This window comes from Lissotriton helveticus, chromosome 1_1, assembly GCF_964261635.1.
Source record: "Lissotriton helveticus chromosome 1_1, aLisHel1.1, whole genome shotgun sequence".
Lineage (NCBI taxonomy): Eukaryota > Metazoa > Chordata > Amphibia > Caudata > Salamandridae > Lissotriton > Lissotriton helveticus.
This window is the reverse complement of record NC_136057.1, coordinates 110,704,455-110,719,329: the sequence shown is the minus strand read 5'-3', so window position 1 is coordinate 110,719,329 and position 14,875 is coordinate 110,704,455. Positions and strand designations below refer to the sequence as shown.

General features: G+C 47.6%; 1 protein-coding gene across 1 annotated transcript in view; it reads right to left on the bottom strand.

The window, feature by feature from the left end:
- LOC144759342 (uncharacterized) overlaps positions 1 to 14,875 on the bottom strand; it is a 215,256-nt gene that overhangs the window by 152,322 nt on the left and 48,059 nt on the right. Inside the window, exon 3 of the mRNA XM_078646480.1 lies at positions 4,366 to 4,373. Coding sequence (XP_078502606.1) covers positions 4,366 to 4,373 — 8 coding nt within the window. The remainder of the gene's footprint in view (positions 1 to 4,365; positions 4,374 to 14,875) is intronic.

The window sequence follows — 14,875 nt, the reverse complement described above, 5'->3', positions numbered from 1 at the left end:
ACCTCTTGACATTGATGATGTTTACAAAGATGCCCTGTTTAGACTTTATACTAGATTTGCTAAACAAGAAAATGTTGTAATGCGCAGGCACAAATTTTACACTGCCCCTCAGAGAGAAAATGAAACTATTGATGAATTTGTTTCTAGGCTGAGGGAACTCTCTGTGAAGTGTCAATTTGGGAATATACAGGATGAGATGATTCGGGACCAATTAATTGTACAGTGTTTTAGCAAGAAAACACAGGAAAAGTTGTGGGCAGCTAAAAACCCCACTCTTTCAGAAGCAATTACCATTGCTAAAGTCACTGAAGAAAGCGATAAGTGTATGAAAGAACTTAAAAGAATACAACTGGGACATACTAGTTGTCAGGAAGTTGCAAACCTACAGGCAGATGCTTCGGAAAGCATAGCATTAATACAAGGGAGGCAAACAAATAAAGGGGGGAAACCCACAACCTCATTTAATAAAAGTGTGACAAACAAGTTTAAACCAACCACACGGTCTTGTAATAGGTGTGGAAGCCCGTTTCATTTAGCTGACTCAAAGAATTGTACAGCTTTATCCAGGGATTGTTTAAAATGTGGGAAGAAAGGGCATTATGCACGAATGTGTAGAACAATTGGCTCAAAAAAAGTTGCTATGGTTGAGGCTGAAGTTACTGATGATGAAGCTGAAGTTATGATGATTACGTCTGCTGGCAACCTGGAGTCAATGGAGAATGTTGTCTTATCTCGGCCTAAAGCGGATTTTGAATTGAATGGTGTAATTGTTAATTTAATGGTGGATACAGGATCGCTTTACACAATCGTCCCTAAGATATTGTACAATTCATCTTGCTCTGGTTCAATTTTAGTGAAGTCTGATATTACATTAAGGGGTTACCAGGGTGTAAGCATTGGTGTCCTTGGATACTTTGAGGCAAGTATCAGGTTTAAAGGGAGGATCACTCAGGGGAAGGTTTACGTGTCCCCACATGGCCCTGCAATTTTGGGATGGTTACACCAATATGAACTTAATATAAGAGTGAACCCAAGAGCTGATCCACCTGTAATGTGTATTGACGTTGAAAGTGCATGTAGTACAGTCCATGATAACTTAGAAACTATTCTTAAAAAACATGAGTGTATCTTCAATGAGAAATTGGGGGAGGCCATTGGCTATCAGCACATCATTAAAACCAGAAGAGATATAGCACCTGTGAAACACACTGCAAGGAAAATACCACTTTCTGCAAGAGATGAGGTCAGGAAAATCATCAAGCAGTTATTAGAGGACAATATAATTGAGCCTGTGGAGGCCACACAGTGGTTGAGTCCAGTGGTGATCACACAGAAACCGGACAAATCTTTGCGCTTCTGTGTGGACCTGCGGAGCCTTAACAAAGCGGTGATAATGGATAGCTTTCCACTTCCGAACATAAATGAGATTGTCCTGAGTTTGGGTGGAGGAAAGGTATTTTCAAAGTTAGACCTTCGCAGCGCATACCATCAGGTAAAGCTCCATCCGGACTCAAAGCAGTTTACGTCGTTCATCACACCGGAGGGTACTTACCAATTTAAAAGACTCCCTTTTGGCCTCTGTTCGGCAGCTAGTGCTTTCCAAAGGATCATTACGGATATATTAAAAGACATTGAAAGGGTAGTATTTTTCCAGGACGACATCCTGATTCATGGTTTGGATGTGGGTGACCATGATGTCATTCTGGACAAGGTTTTTTCTGCTCTTTCAAGTGCTGGTCTAACATTACGCAGGGAAAAATGTGTATTTGCCGTTAAAGAAGTGGACTATTTGGGCTACCACGTATCTGGCCTTGGCATACAACCCAAGAAAGACCTTGTAAGCGCAATATGTAATGTGTCTGAACCTGATGACAAAGACAAATTAAGATCTTTTATGGGCATGGTTGAGTACTATGCAAAATTTGTAAAGAACTTTGCAGAAAAAGTCGAACCTTTACGTATTATCATGCGGAAAGGGAAAGGTTTCACTTGGGGTGCAGATCAGAGAAATGCCTTTCTATTGATCAAACAGAACATATTAGATGCTAATATTCTGTCCAGTTTTGTACAGTCTTATCACACCTTCCTAACTGTTGATGCTAGTTCCTTTGGGATTGGTGCGGTCTTAACACAGAAAGGGAGTGGCAAAGAAAACACCATTGCGTTTGCGTCGCGTTCTCTGACTGAGACCGAAAGGAACTACTCAGTCATAGAGCGTGAAGCTCTTGCAGCTGCATGGGCAACTCGCTATTTCAGGGTGTATTTATGGGGAATCACCTTCACACTCAGGACTGACCATAAGCCCCTATTGAAAGTTTTGGCCCCTGGCGGGATTAGGAACTGCTCTGGGAGGTTAGCGAGACTTGCTGTTTGTGTACAAGAGTTTACTTGTAGGGTAGAGTATTTGCCCGGTTGGTGCAACAGTGTGGCGGATTGTCTTTCTAGATTACCTGACACCAAGGAACCACCTAAGGAGTTAGTGACTGAAAATGTGGTTGCGTTTTTAGATGACTTGGAAAGTGATCTACCCGGCTCCATATCTAGCAGGGAATGGATTGAGGAAATGGGGAAAGATCCTGTTATGGCTGGCTTAATCAAGATGTGCAAAGAAGGGGTGTCAAGGCAGAGCACTGTCTCACCTGCTCTTAGGCCTTATGTCCAGTTACAGGACGAGATTTCTTTGCAGGGTGAGCACATCCTTGTGCGGGGAGAGAAATATGTGCCTCCGGCATCCCTTAGACCCCGCATCATTGAGCTGGCGCATGAGGGCCATCTTGGCCAAACCCTTACTGGCAAACAAGTCAAAGCGGATTTTTGGTGGCCAGGTGTAGATGCACAGGTGAAGAGTTGGGTTGAGCAGTGCCAGCCGTGCAAAGAGTCTGAAAAGAGATTACAGGTTTGTGCTAGCAAAGATGGCATGGGGAAGATTATTGCAGACGATGGTGTATGGCAGAAGGTCTGCATTGATTTCATAGGTCCTTTTCATGATCTGACTGATGCTGAGAAATTCGCCTTTGTTTTGGTTGACTCAACTTCTAGGTGGGTTGAAGTCGCTTTCATGAAAAACATCACTGCAGAATCCACTATCAAGGTCCTTGATGAGATATTTCGACGTGAGGGCATTCCCTCAATGTTGTTAACGGATAATGGTACGCAGCTTACCTCAACCATTATGGAGGAATATTTTGCTTTCCTTGGGTTGAAGCACTTGCGTACATCGCTCTACAACCCACAAGGGAATGGACTTTGTGAGCGAATTAACAGGCTTGTTAAGGGTACTATGCAGCTCGCTTTAGCGTCAGGTCGCCCTGTGCAGAAGGAGATCAAAGAAATGCTGTGGGCATACCGCACTACTGTTCACAGCAGCATGTCTGTAACACCTTTTGAGCTCATGAGGGGGAGGGTACCAGGCACTAAACTCATTCCCACTTGGCTACATGAAAAAAAAAGGGTGTGGGAGGCGACTCCATGGGGAAAGCTGTCTCTTCCAAAATAGCTGAAGGGGACCTGGTAAAAGTAAAACCTGGGGGCAATCAAAGGATGTTCAACAAATTTAGGGGACCCTACCAGGTTAGGTCTGTAGTTGGCAACTATGTTAAGCTACAAAATGGTCAGACGTGGAATCTCCGCAGGGTAGCACTTTACCAAAGAAAGCTTAAGTCTGTTCCTTCAGCTCAAATTACTAAGGATGTGATTACTGATAGAGTTTGCAGACCTCTTCGCTGCAAGGTGGCTCCTGCCTATTTGAAGGACTATGTGTAACTTCGTCTGTTTAAGGGAGAATGTGGGGTTGAATGGCTTGTTTTATTTTGTTCTGCATTTCCCAAAGCCAAGAGATGTGTTCAATGATGCTGTGTTTCCTTATGTTTCACCTTTTCTTTGTAAAGAGTTTACTATGAGCTTTTGACTTACTTATACTGTTGTATCCTTTTCTTTCTCCGTTTAAGGAAAGGAGATGTGTTATATTCACCCTTTGCTTTGTGTCACGATTCATGTCGCGCGCTGCACTCGCGCTGCTTCACTTTATGACATGTCCTGTGTTCTATCTAACGGTTGGCAGTTGCCCGTTTCATCTTGTGCACGATGGTTGGGTTTTCTGCTTCGCATCTTAAATAAATTACCCTGAACTACACGACGCTGGTGTGCCGCTTCCAACTTTGTTTACAACAAGGAGGCATCGCCATCATCCACAGAGACACCATCCGCATCACGACCAACACCGACGACACCCTAACCACCGCTGAACACCTGCACTTCCAGATCCACACCAACCCGAAGACCACCCTCAGAGGCACCCTGATCTACCGACCCCCGGGTCCACGCACACGATTCAGCGAGGACATCGCCGACTTCATCAGCCCGCACGCCCTCCCCTCCGCCGACTACATCCTCCTGGGGGACCTCAACTTCCACCTGGAGAACAACAGCGACCGCAACACCATCAGCCTGCTCGACAACCTCGCCAACCTCGGACTCAAGCAGCTGGTATCCACCCCCACCCACCTCGCCGGACACACACTCGACGCCGTCTTCTCATCCAGCAAAGACGTCACCTTCAGCCATGCAACAGGACTCCACTGGACGGACCACAGCTGCGTCCACTTCACCTTCAGAAGAACGACGATCCACCTCCACCAGCAACAGGTTGCCCGAAGAAGCTGGAACAAGATCACAGCCGACCAGCTCACCGCTTCCCTGAGCCAGCACCCTCCCGCCAGCTCAGCGAACCCCAGCCAGGCCGCCGACAACCTCACGAAGTGGATCAACAACTGCGCGGACGAACTCGCCCCTCTGAGAACCCCACCCAGCAGACCCTGCAGCAGAAAAACACCATGGTTCACCGAGGAACTCAAGAGCTCCAAGAAGAACTGCCGAGCCCTCGAGAAAGTCTGGAGAAGGGAACCAACTACGGACAACATGACCACCCTCAAGCTCGCCACCCGGAAACACCACCAACTGATCCGCGCCACCAAGAAAAATACATACAAGGACCGACTGGACAACAACGCACACAACTGCAAGGAACTCTTCAACATCGTGAAAGAGCTCTCCAACCCCAACGCCGGAAACAATGACATCACCCCGTCGCAAGACCTCTGCAACTCCCTCGCGTCCTACTTCCACAACAAGATCACGGACATACACAACAGCTTCAGCAACCAACCAACGCAAGCCACAACCGCAACAACGCCACCCACCACCACCCTCCGCACCTGGACTCCGATCAGCACCGAAGACACCATCCGCACAATGAACTCCATCCATTCCGGATCTCCGACTGACCCCTGCCCTCACCACGTCTTCAACAAGGCCGACGCTGTCATCGCACCCCACCTGCGGGACATCATCAACACCTCCTTCGACACCGCCACCTTCCCTGAGAGCTGGAAGCACGCCGAACTCAGCGCTCTTCTCAAGAAACCCACAGCAGACCCCACCGACCTCAAGAACTACCGTCCCATCTCGCTCCTCCCGTTCCCGGCCAAAGTCATCGAGAATACCGTCAACAAACAGCTGACCGCCTTCCTCGAGACGAATGGATCCCTCGACCCCTCACAGTCGGGCTTCCGAGCGAACCACAGCACCGAGACGGCCCTCATCGCTGCCACCGATGACATTCGAACTCTGATGGACAACGGAGAAACAGCGGCCCTCATCCTCCTGGACCTCTCCGCGGCTTTCGACACTGTCTGCCACCGCACCCTAGTACAGCGCCTCGGCAACATCGGAATCCAGGACAAGGCACTGGAATGGATCACCTCCTTCCTCGACGGAAGAACACAGAGAGTCCGCCTACCACCGTACAAGTCAGAGGCCACCAAAGTCATCTGCGGCGTCCCTCAAGGATCCTCACTGAGCCCCACCCTCTTCAACGTCTACATGAGCCCCCTCGCGGCCATCGCACGCCAACACAACCTCAACATAATCTCCTACGCCGACGACACCCAGCTGATCCTCTCCCTGACCAACGACCCCGCCACCGCCAGAGCCAACCTGCACGAAGGGATGAGAGATGTAGCCGAATGGATGACGACCAGCCGCCTGAAACTGAACTCGGACAAGACGGAGGTCCTCATCCTGGGCTCCTCGCCCTCCGCCTGGGACGACTCCTGGTGGCCCCCCGCCCTGGGCACCGCACCCAAACCGACGAACCACGCACGCAACCTGGGCTTCATCCTGGACTCCTCCCTCTCCATGACCAGACAAGTAAACGCCGTCTCCTCGTCTTGCTTCAACATCCTGCGCATGCTACGTAAGATCTTCCGGTGGATCCCCACCGAGACAAGGCAGACGGTCACCCAGGCCCTCGTCACCAGCCGACTGGACTACGGCAACGCCCTCTACGCCGGAACCACCGCCAAGCTCCAGAAGAGACTCCAGCGGATCCAGAACGCCTCGGCCAGACTCATCCTCGACATCCCCTGACGCAGCCACATCTCCGGACACCTGAGAGATCTGCACTGGCTCCCGATCAACAAGAGAATCACCTTCCGGCTCCTCACCCACGCACACAAAGCCCTACACGACCAAGGCCCGAGCTACCTCAACAACCGGATCAACTTCTACACTCCCAAGCGCCTCCTCAGATCAACCAGCCTCGCCCTCGCCGCCGTCCCCCGCATCCGAAGAGCGACAACAGGAGGAAGGTCCTTCTCCTACCTGGCCGCCAAGACCTGGAACTCACTCCCGACCGACCTGCGCCTGACCCAAGACCACCTCTCCTTCAGGAAGAAGCTCAAGACCTGGCTGTTCGAGCAGTAACGGCACCCCCCCCCACCCAGCGCCTTGAGACCCTACGGGTGAGTAGTGCGCTCTATAAATGACCTGATTGATTGATTGATTGATGGTGACCCATTGCCCACACTTTACAGTATTTGAGGGCACCTGGATCTTAGGAACCATCTCCCGATCTCCCAGGGACACTAAGGTGACACCCGCCCACTCACCCCCCTTATCTAAGGGCAACTCCTCCCCGAGCACTACACTAGCTACTCCCGAGGCTTTTCATCTGGTGGGAGGGGGTGGTCTCTTTGGGCACTTGACATCTCCCTTATAATGTCCAACACCACCACACTCAAAGCAGTGGACAACCCTTGGCTGCTGGCTTTGGCCAGGATGAGGGTTTCTGGGCGGGTTAACCTTAGGGGTGAATCCTGTTCCCTTTCCCTGGAAACTATTTTGGGGACCTTTTGAGAACTCCCGCTTTTTATCCCCCCCCCTCCTTCTTCTGGGGGGCGCCCTGTCCGGCCCTTTGGGAATCCCCTCCAGTCCCCTTTGAGGACACCCGGGTACTTGCCCAGATGTCCGCCTCCTCTGCAAGCTTCCGGGGGTTGGTCAGCTTGCTGTCCACCAGGTGTTGACGCAGCTCGGGAAAACATTTCTCGAGTAGGTGCTCTTTGAGAAAAAGGTCGTACAACCCCTCATAGTCCCTCACCTCGCTGCCTTGTATCCAGCCCTCCAATGCCTTCCTTGCATAGTCCAGGAAATCCACCCAGTTTTGGGTGCCTAATTTGTGACTTCCCCTGAACTTTTGACGATACTTCTCTGGGGTCAGCCCAAACTTCTTTATTAGCGCCACTTTCATGGTGGGGTAGTGGGTCTGCTCTTCCTGTTCCAGGGCCAATAGTGTGTCCCGCCCAGTAGGAGGCATGTATTTGTACAAGCCACCCCCCAGTGTTTTTCCTGGATCCCATGGGCTCTTAAGGAGACCTCATAGGCAGCCAGCCACTTGGCGATGTCATCCTCTGAGCTGTAGCTGGCAACTATATCTTTAGGTAGGTAGGGTCTGGATTCCCTGGTCAGTTCTTTGCTTTCGCTGCCACCATTTGGAGAATTGGAGGGTCCCATCTGTAGGGCCTTGACTTCTAGCTCCCTAAGTTTCAACTCGTGAGCCATCCTCTGTTCCTCCCTCTCCTTTTCCATCTTAGCCAACTCTCACTTTAGCTGTCTCTTTTCCCTCCTGTCCACTAGTTCAGCTTCGGTTAAGCTTCCTCCGGAGACACTGCTGCCCTCCCTTGAAAAGGTTCTAGGTCCTGGTAGTAGGTTCCCCATCTCAGGTGGAAACAATCCTTCTACCTCTATGACTGTGTCCCGGTCCGTCCCCTCTTCCTCCTCCTTTCCCTCTCCATGTGCTGCCACCCACGCTCTCAAACTTGTCTGGAGTTCCCCCTTCTTGGCACCACGCTTAAAAAAACTCCAATCTTCTGGCAAAAGTCTCTAAGCTGGGCTGTAGTATAGGTCTCCAGTTCCTCCAGAGCAAATTCCATTTTGCTTATGAGAAATATAGGGGCAACCACTCGGGAAGAATTGGTTCAAAAGGGGCAACTCAAAGCTACCTCCACCCACCACCAGGAGTAAATTTGGAAAACAAAAAGAAGTAATTGGGAAGTCCGCCAGGAGAAAACTCCAGGTGTAGGCCTGCGGAGTACGCTTTATTATTTCAGAGTAGACGCAAACACAGTTCCCATCCCACCGCTAGACACCAATTACGTTGGACCTGGGATCTCCAAGTCACCTAGGGTAGCTTGGCACTAAGTGGGAAGGCCTAACTCCAAGGTACATGTGTTAAGTTTGCGTCACACCCTTCAGTAACATAACGTCCATCCACTCAGAAATAAGGACGCTACACCAATGTTAGAAAAATACGGTTTGCTTTATGAAAAGTATTCTCTATTTCTCCTTTGTTACTTAGCAGTGTTTAGTTACAGCACATGAATTAGCTTTGCATAAAAGAAATTAGCAACTAGACAGTTTCATAAAAGAAAAATCATTACTGGCATTTCCTTGTGTTCCTTCACTCTGAAAGGAGAGTTCTCTATCCACTCTGTGGTAAATAAATAAATAATACCCTATTTTTGAATACATAAATGAATAACAGATAGCTCAATAAAATAAGAGTCAAGATTCGAGGTAGTAGGAGTTTGCAGGTTTATTACAGCATAAAGGACAGGAACAGGACAACCTGCATAGTAATAGGATGACAGGGCCCAGCAGCGCTGCTGGTGTCAGGATCGGGACAAGGGAAAGGAAGGGATAATTTTTTAATAACAATACATGAGCATATATACATAACGCAAACACATAGCATTACATTGCAGTAGGCGTAGCAGTGGGTGGAGCAGAAGGCGTGACGCGTAGCAGTCGCGAAAGATAAGGGGGAAAAGAGGTGTAACAGGGCGTATACATAGACATGTGATGCAAACGTAACAGAATATGTCATGAATAGGGCGGAAACCATGGAGGGGGCTATCTAAGGAGCCGGGACCTCTAACCTGATGGTGCGCGCAAACTTGCAATGACGTATCACTAGGAGAAGCTGGGGGCTATGAACTCTGTGCTAGGAGCAGAGACTGAAGTCTGGAGAGTCAGGGCGACATGTACCTAAACAGTATCTAGTATCTGATGTTTAGAGAACATGTTGATATAAACTAGAAGTCAGGAGGGGAAAGGCTAACTTGATTCTAAGACTGGACCATGCATTATTCTACATGTAGTGTGTGATGAAGAATACTAAATGACCATTAAATACAGTATTTCTCTTACATGGAGCCGAAAAGGCTAGACAATGACGGAAACTATTGATGCAGTTCAGTAGTTTAGGAATGCAGAGAAGGAGGACTGAACTGATAACAGGAACTATAACATACTTTTGGCAGACTCAGAGGCAGAGCCAAGCTGAACCGGGCACTGCGTGGCAGGAAGTAAGTGAAGGGTCGAGGATACAGGTGGGGGCTGGATCGCTCCTCAGCGAGGCTTCAGGAGACAGGAACTGAATCTGGTGTCCAGGCCCTTTTGAGGCCTAGAAACGGGGACTTTACAATGAAATAACGTGTACACTGGGAAACGTGGCAACGTAGCTTTACATAGGCCGGATATTCGTAGTATTCACGAGAACTGGAAACTGGCATATTAGAAGTGGACACAACTGTAATTGCGTCATTAATCAAACATAGGGAGTACATATGCATATTAATCATGCACACATAACATATGATGGATGACACGTAGGGACACAGAACATGGCAAAATTTACTTTTCCACATTCCCTCCTTGTCACTACGTTTCCATCAGGAAACATCAATATTCATGATACCATCTATCATTTCATACAGTATCATTTGCTCGTCTCGAATTATCCTGGAACGGGATTTAGAACGGGGCTTGGGACTAGGAATACAAGAGGTAGCACAAATGCCGCAAATCGCAGGGCCACATTGTATACAGAGACAGCAGCTGAATATGATCGCTACTGCAATACCTAGAAAAGACAAGACTTTCCATCCCCATGCAGAAATTATATTCCAGAACCAACCGGACCATGTCCAGGTGCCTGGATCTTGGTGAATCAGATGGGCAATCTTATGGAGTCTGGTTATAGCTGAATAAACAGATGGCGCGTTATTTGGAATGAAAATGCAGCAACTAGATCCGATGACTCTACAGGCCCCGCCCCTATCGGCCAGTATGACGTCAAGGACGAGACGATTCTGTAAAACGACAAATCTCATAGCAGATTGCTCTTCAGTTAAATTACCTAGAGCAGAGGCAGTCTCATTTACTACAGCTTCGAGGGTTCTGGTTAACCTACGGATCAGTTTACTATTCTGGATAGGTCCTATAAAGAAAAAGAAACCTCTATTGAAATCTGTATATTGTTCTAGAGCAGTTTCAGTATAATCGACAATTGGGGACTCCCTTCTATGTCTAATGTGTACTAGATGTGTGTTTCTGTGATAATCAGATGGGGCTAGAAAAACAGGTGGCAGTAGGAAGGCAATGTAACAGGTTCCCTCCCAATCGAGGGGCAGACGAACATATGCAGTTTGACCACAAATAAAATAAGAATGACGTGAAGCTTTGAAAATAGATTTCCCACTGTCACTATACTTGACAATGGTAGTACAATCACTATGTCCTACATGTACGGAACCATTATTTCGGACACATAATTCGCCTTTAACTGGTAGTACTGAAATAGCAGGTAAGTCTGGAGTAGAATCAGACTGAACATTCAGGACCATGAAATTCGACGAATAATTACCTAAATTATACACTTCATTTTCTAGATCTAACCCTGTTCTGTGGGGGAGACCTTGCTTGTCTGGAAAACATGTACTGTTAAGAAAAGACATATCTGTTGAGGATGACGTTAACGTGGACCATGCTCCACACGAACCATTATGTGAAAATGGATAAGGAAAAAGTGGCAGAACTCCCTTCGGGGTCTGGAAAGGGGGGAGTCGGCCACACACCCAACAATTAGTGGCATTGCTGGTCTGGTGTGAGTAATGTAACATGCGGATAAATGAGTTATTTCGCATAGCGAGGCGGTAAGAGAGTTCATGAGGAGGTAGGTCACTAAACATGTGCTCTACAGTAGCATTAGCAGACTTATTTACATGAAAAACTGGGAAATACAGGAAAAATGCATAACTGGTGCAGGAAATCATAATGCTGAGAAATAAAATGAAACTTAGAAAAACGATACATCGAATTGAGTTTTGACTAACTCTCTCACTATGGGGGTCTATTTTATACATGTCAGAAACAGTCTAACCGTTTCACCTAGGGGAGGACTTAGACAATCAAACTGGCTGACTTATTTTACTAGACCGGAGTTTGAGTTTATACTCCTGTTGCGGAGTTTTCTCTAACAGGGGAGGGGTTGTAGCAATGTCTTTTGCGGGACAGTCCTTGAGAACAATATTTTGGCAATCCTTCAAATCCTGGGAAATGTTCTTTAAGACGGGTTTCAATCCATTAAATTGTTTGACATGAGAAAGGTGCACCCAGCCTTTGCGTCCTTCCAACTTCACGGCTGTACGGGTGGTGAGGAGGACCTGTCGGGGCTCTTTCCAACGAGGCTCCAACGGACTTGATCTGTCAAAATTACGGACCATCACCATGGATCCTGGAACGATTTCATGCGGTGCCACCTCGGTATTGTCTGGAAATGCAGCGGCAACCTGTGAACGACATGAGTTGAGGGCAGACATCAAGGAAGCTAGGTAATCTGTCAGCATATTACTTGAAACATCGGTAATACTTCGGGGTCTAGGAGTACCCCACATGTTAGGGGGGCGGCCGAAAACGACCTCGTACGGGGACAGACCTGATCTGGAATGTGCGACCATGCGCATATAAAATAAAGCAACTGGCAGAGCTACTAGCCAGTCCACACCTTTCTCTTTGCATACTTTGGCGATTCGGATTTTCAGAGTCTGATTATGTCTCTCTACGAGACCGGCTGCTTCAGGATGGCGTACACAATGGAACTTCCACTGGTACCCTAACAGAAGGGAAACATGCTTCATGAGTTCAGATGAGAATGGCTGGCCGTTGTCAGAATATACGACTCTAGGGAGTCCATAACGGGGGAAGAACTCACGAACCAACTGCTTAGCAGTGGTCGCGGCTGTGTAATCTGGGACTGGATATGCTTCTGTCCACCTGGACAAAGCGCATACAACTACAAGGACATACTTGAAACCTCGACATCGCTCCATCTGAATATAATCCATCTGGAGGACTTCAAAAGGGTGGTCAGGAGGCTGGAATCCACCTTGTTCCACCGGGACACTTTTACCTGGATTAAACTGACAACATATCATACAGGTACGGACTTTCTGCTTGGCTGCAGCTCGTAAATGCTTGTTAAACCAAATGTTCTGGATACTGTCTAACATGGCTTTTTCTCCTAAATGTGCTGGACTATGTGCGGTATTAATAATGACTTGAACCATAGAGTCGGGGAGAAACCATGTGGCTCTACCCTTCGTTAACCATCCTTGATCTGTCTGGACCCCTCCTTGTTCGGACCATTTCTTGATTTCTTCAGGAGTAGCATGTAACTGGATATCTATGACATCTTGTGTAGGGTCCTTAACTGTCATGCATGTAGTCGGATCTGGAGTATGTGTCATGTTAACTGGAATGTCTGGAGTCTGTGCTGTAAGCTTGGCTGTGCGGTCTGCTAGATCATTACCTTGGGAAATAATGTCAGTAACTTTCGTATGTGCTTTGCATTTCATGATAGCGATAGATGTCGGTAAGTGTATGGCATCTAACAGAGCTTGAATAAGGAGACCATGCTGAATCTTGGTTCCATGAGAAGTCATGAAACCTCTCTCCTGCCAGAGCACTCCGAAGTCGTGTACAACTCCAAATGCGTAGCGTGAATCTGTGTAAACGTTAACTTTCAAGTTCTTGGCGTGTATGCAGGCTTGGGTCAGAGCAACTAGCTCTGCTGCTTGAGCGGACAGGGTGTCGATACGGTGTGTCTCAATAACTTCAGTGTCAGTAGTCACTGCATACGCGGCGACTAGTTCTCCTGTACTTGTTCTCATACATGAACCATCCACATAAAGTGTCAGGTCGGGATCTGGTAATGCAATGTCTGTCAGATCTTGTCTTGGCTTAGTCGTAATGTTAACTACTTCCACACAGTCATGTGTGGCAGAATTCGGAGTAACTGATGGTAACAGTGTAGCAGGATTCAGGATGTTGCAGCGTCTGATTTCTATGTGTGGCTGGAACAGTGTCAATTCATAACCTGTTAAACGTGCAATTGTCAAGTGCTGAGTCTGTGTTCGGTTTAAAAGAACTTCCACGGAATGTGGAACTTGTACTGTCAGGGAATGTCCTAAGACTATGGAATCACTTTGTCTGATAGCTAGTGCTGTGGCTGCAACTGACTTGAGGCACGCAGGCAGAGCCTGGGCTACAGGATCTAATGTGCTCGAAAAATAAGCACAGGGCTTGTATTGTCCTGCTTGATCTTGTGTGAGAACAGATAATGCTGTACCTTCGCGTTCAGTAACGAAAAGTGTAAAAGGCTTACTGTAGTTCGGTGTAGCTAGAACTGGAGCTTGGCATAGGGCTTTCTTTAACTCATTGAAACTAAGTGTATGTTCAGATGTCCAAGGGAGGACAGTCGATACGGCTGCCTCCTGTGTCGTTAACTGTATCAGTGGCTTGGCTAGAAATGCATACTGAGGAATCCATTGACGGCAGTAAGAAGTAAGGCCAATAAAAGCACGTACCTCCTTCTGGGTCTTGGGCTGAGGAAGACTCGCTATTAACTGGATACGGTCTGGTGTCAACTGCCTACCCCTCTTGGACAGTAAGTGTCCTAAGTATACCACTTGCTGGACACAGAATTGAAGCTTAGAAGGGGACACCTTGTGCCCCATCTCGGCTAGGAAATACAAGACTGTAAGGGATGCTCGCTCGCAAGTACGTTCAGAACGGGCTGTGATCAGTAGATCATCGACATACTGGAGCAGGGCAGTGTCAGTTGGCATGTGAATGTTGTCTAGTTGTCTCTTAAGTGCTTGACTGTAAATACTAGGACTTTCTGTGAAACCTTGAGGAGCTCGTGTAAACATATAGCTTCTTCCATTTAAACAAAATCCGAAAAGGAACTGGCTGTCTGGATGAATAGGAACACTGAAAAACGCGTTCTTGAGGTCAATTACAGTAAAGAACATGGCTTCGGAATCAATGGCTGTCAATAGGGAAGAGATATCTGGGACAACTGGGTACTGAGGAACAATACATTTATTAAGTTCTCGTAGGTCAATCACTAATCGATATACTGGGGGTGCATTAGGATCAGTACGTTTCATGACTGGAATGATCGGAGAATTACATACATTGGAGTCAGTTTCTACAACCACTCCTTGAGCCATGAGCTCGTCAATAATTTTGGATAAGGCTGCTACAGCCTCTGGTGGCAATCTGTACTGCCTGATTCGTGGTAACACTACACCTGGCTTGAGAGTCACACGATAGGGTGTGATTTGCATATAACCAACATCAGTTGGACCTTGTGCCCATAGATGCTGTGGAACATTAGACAGTCTTGAATCAAAAT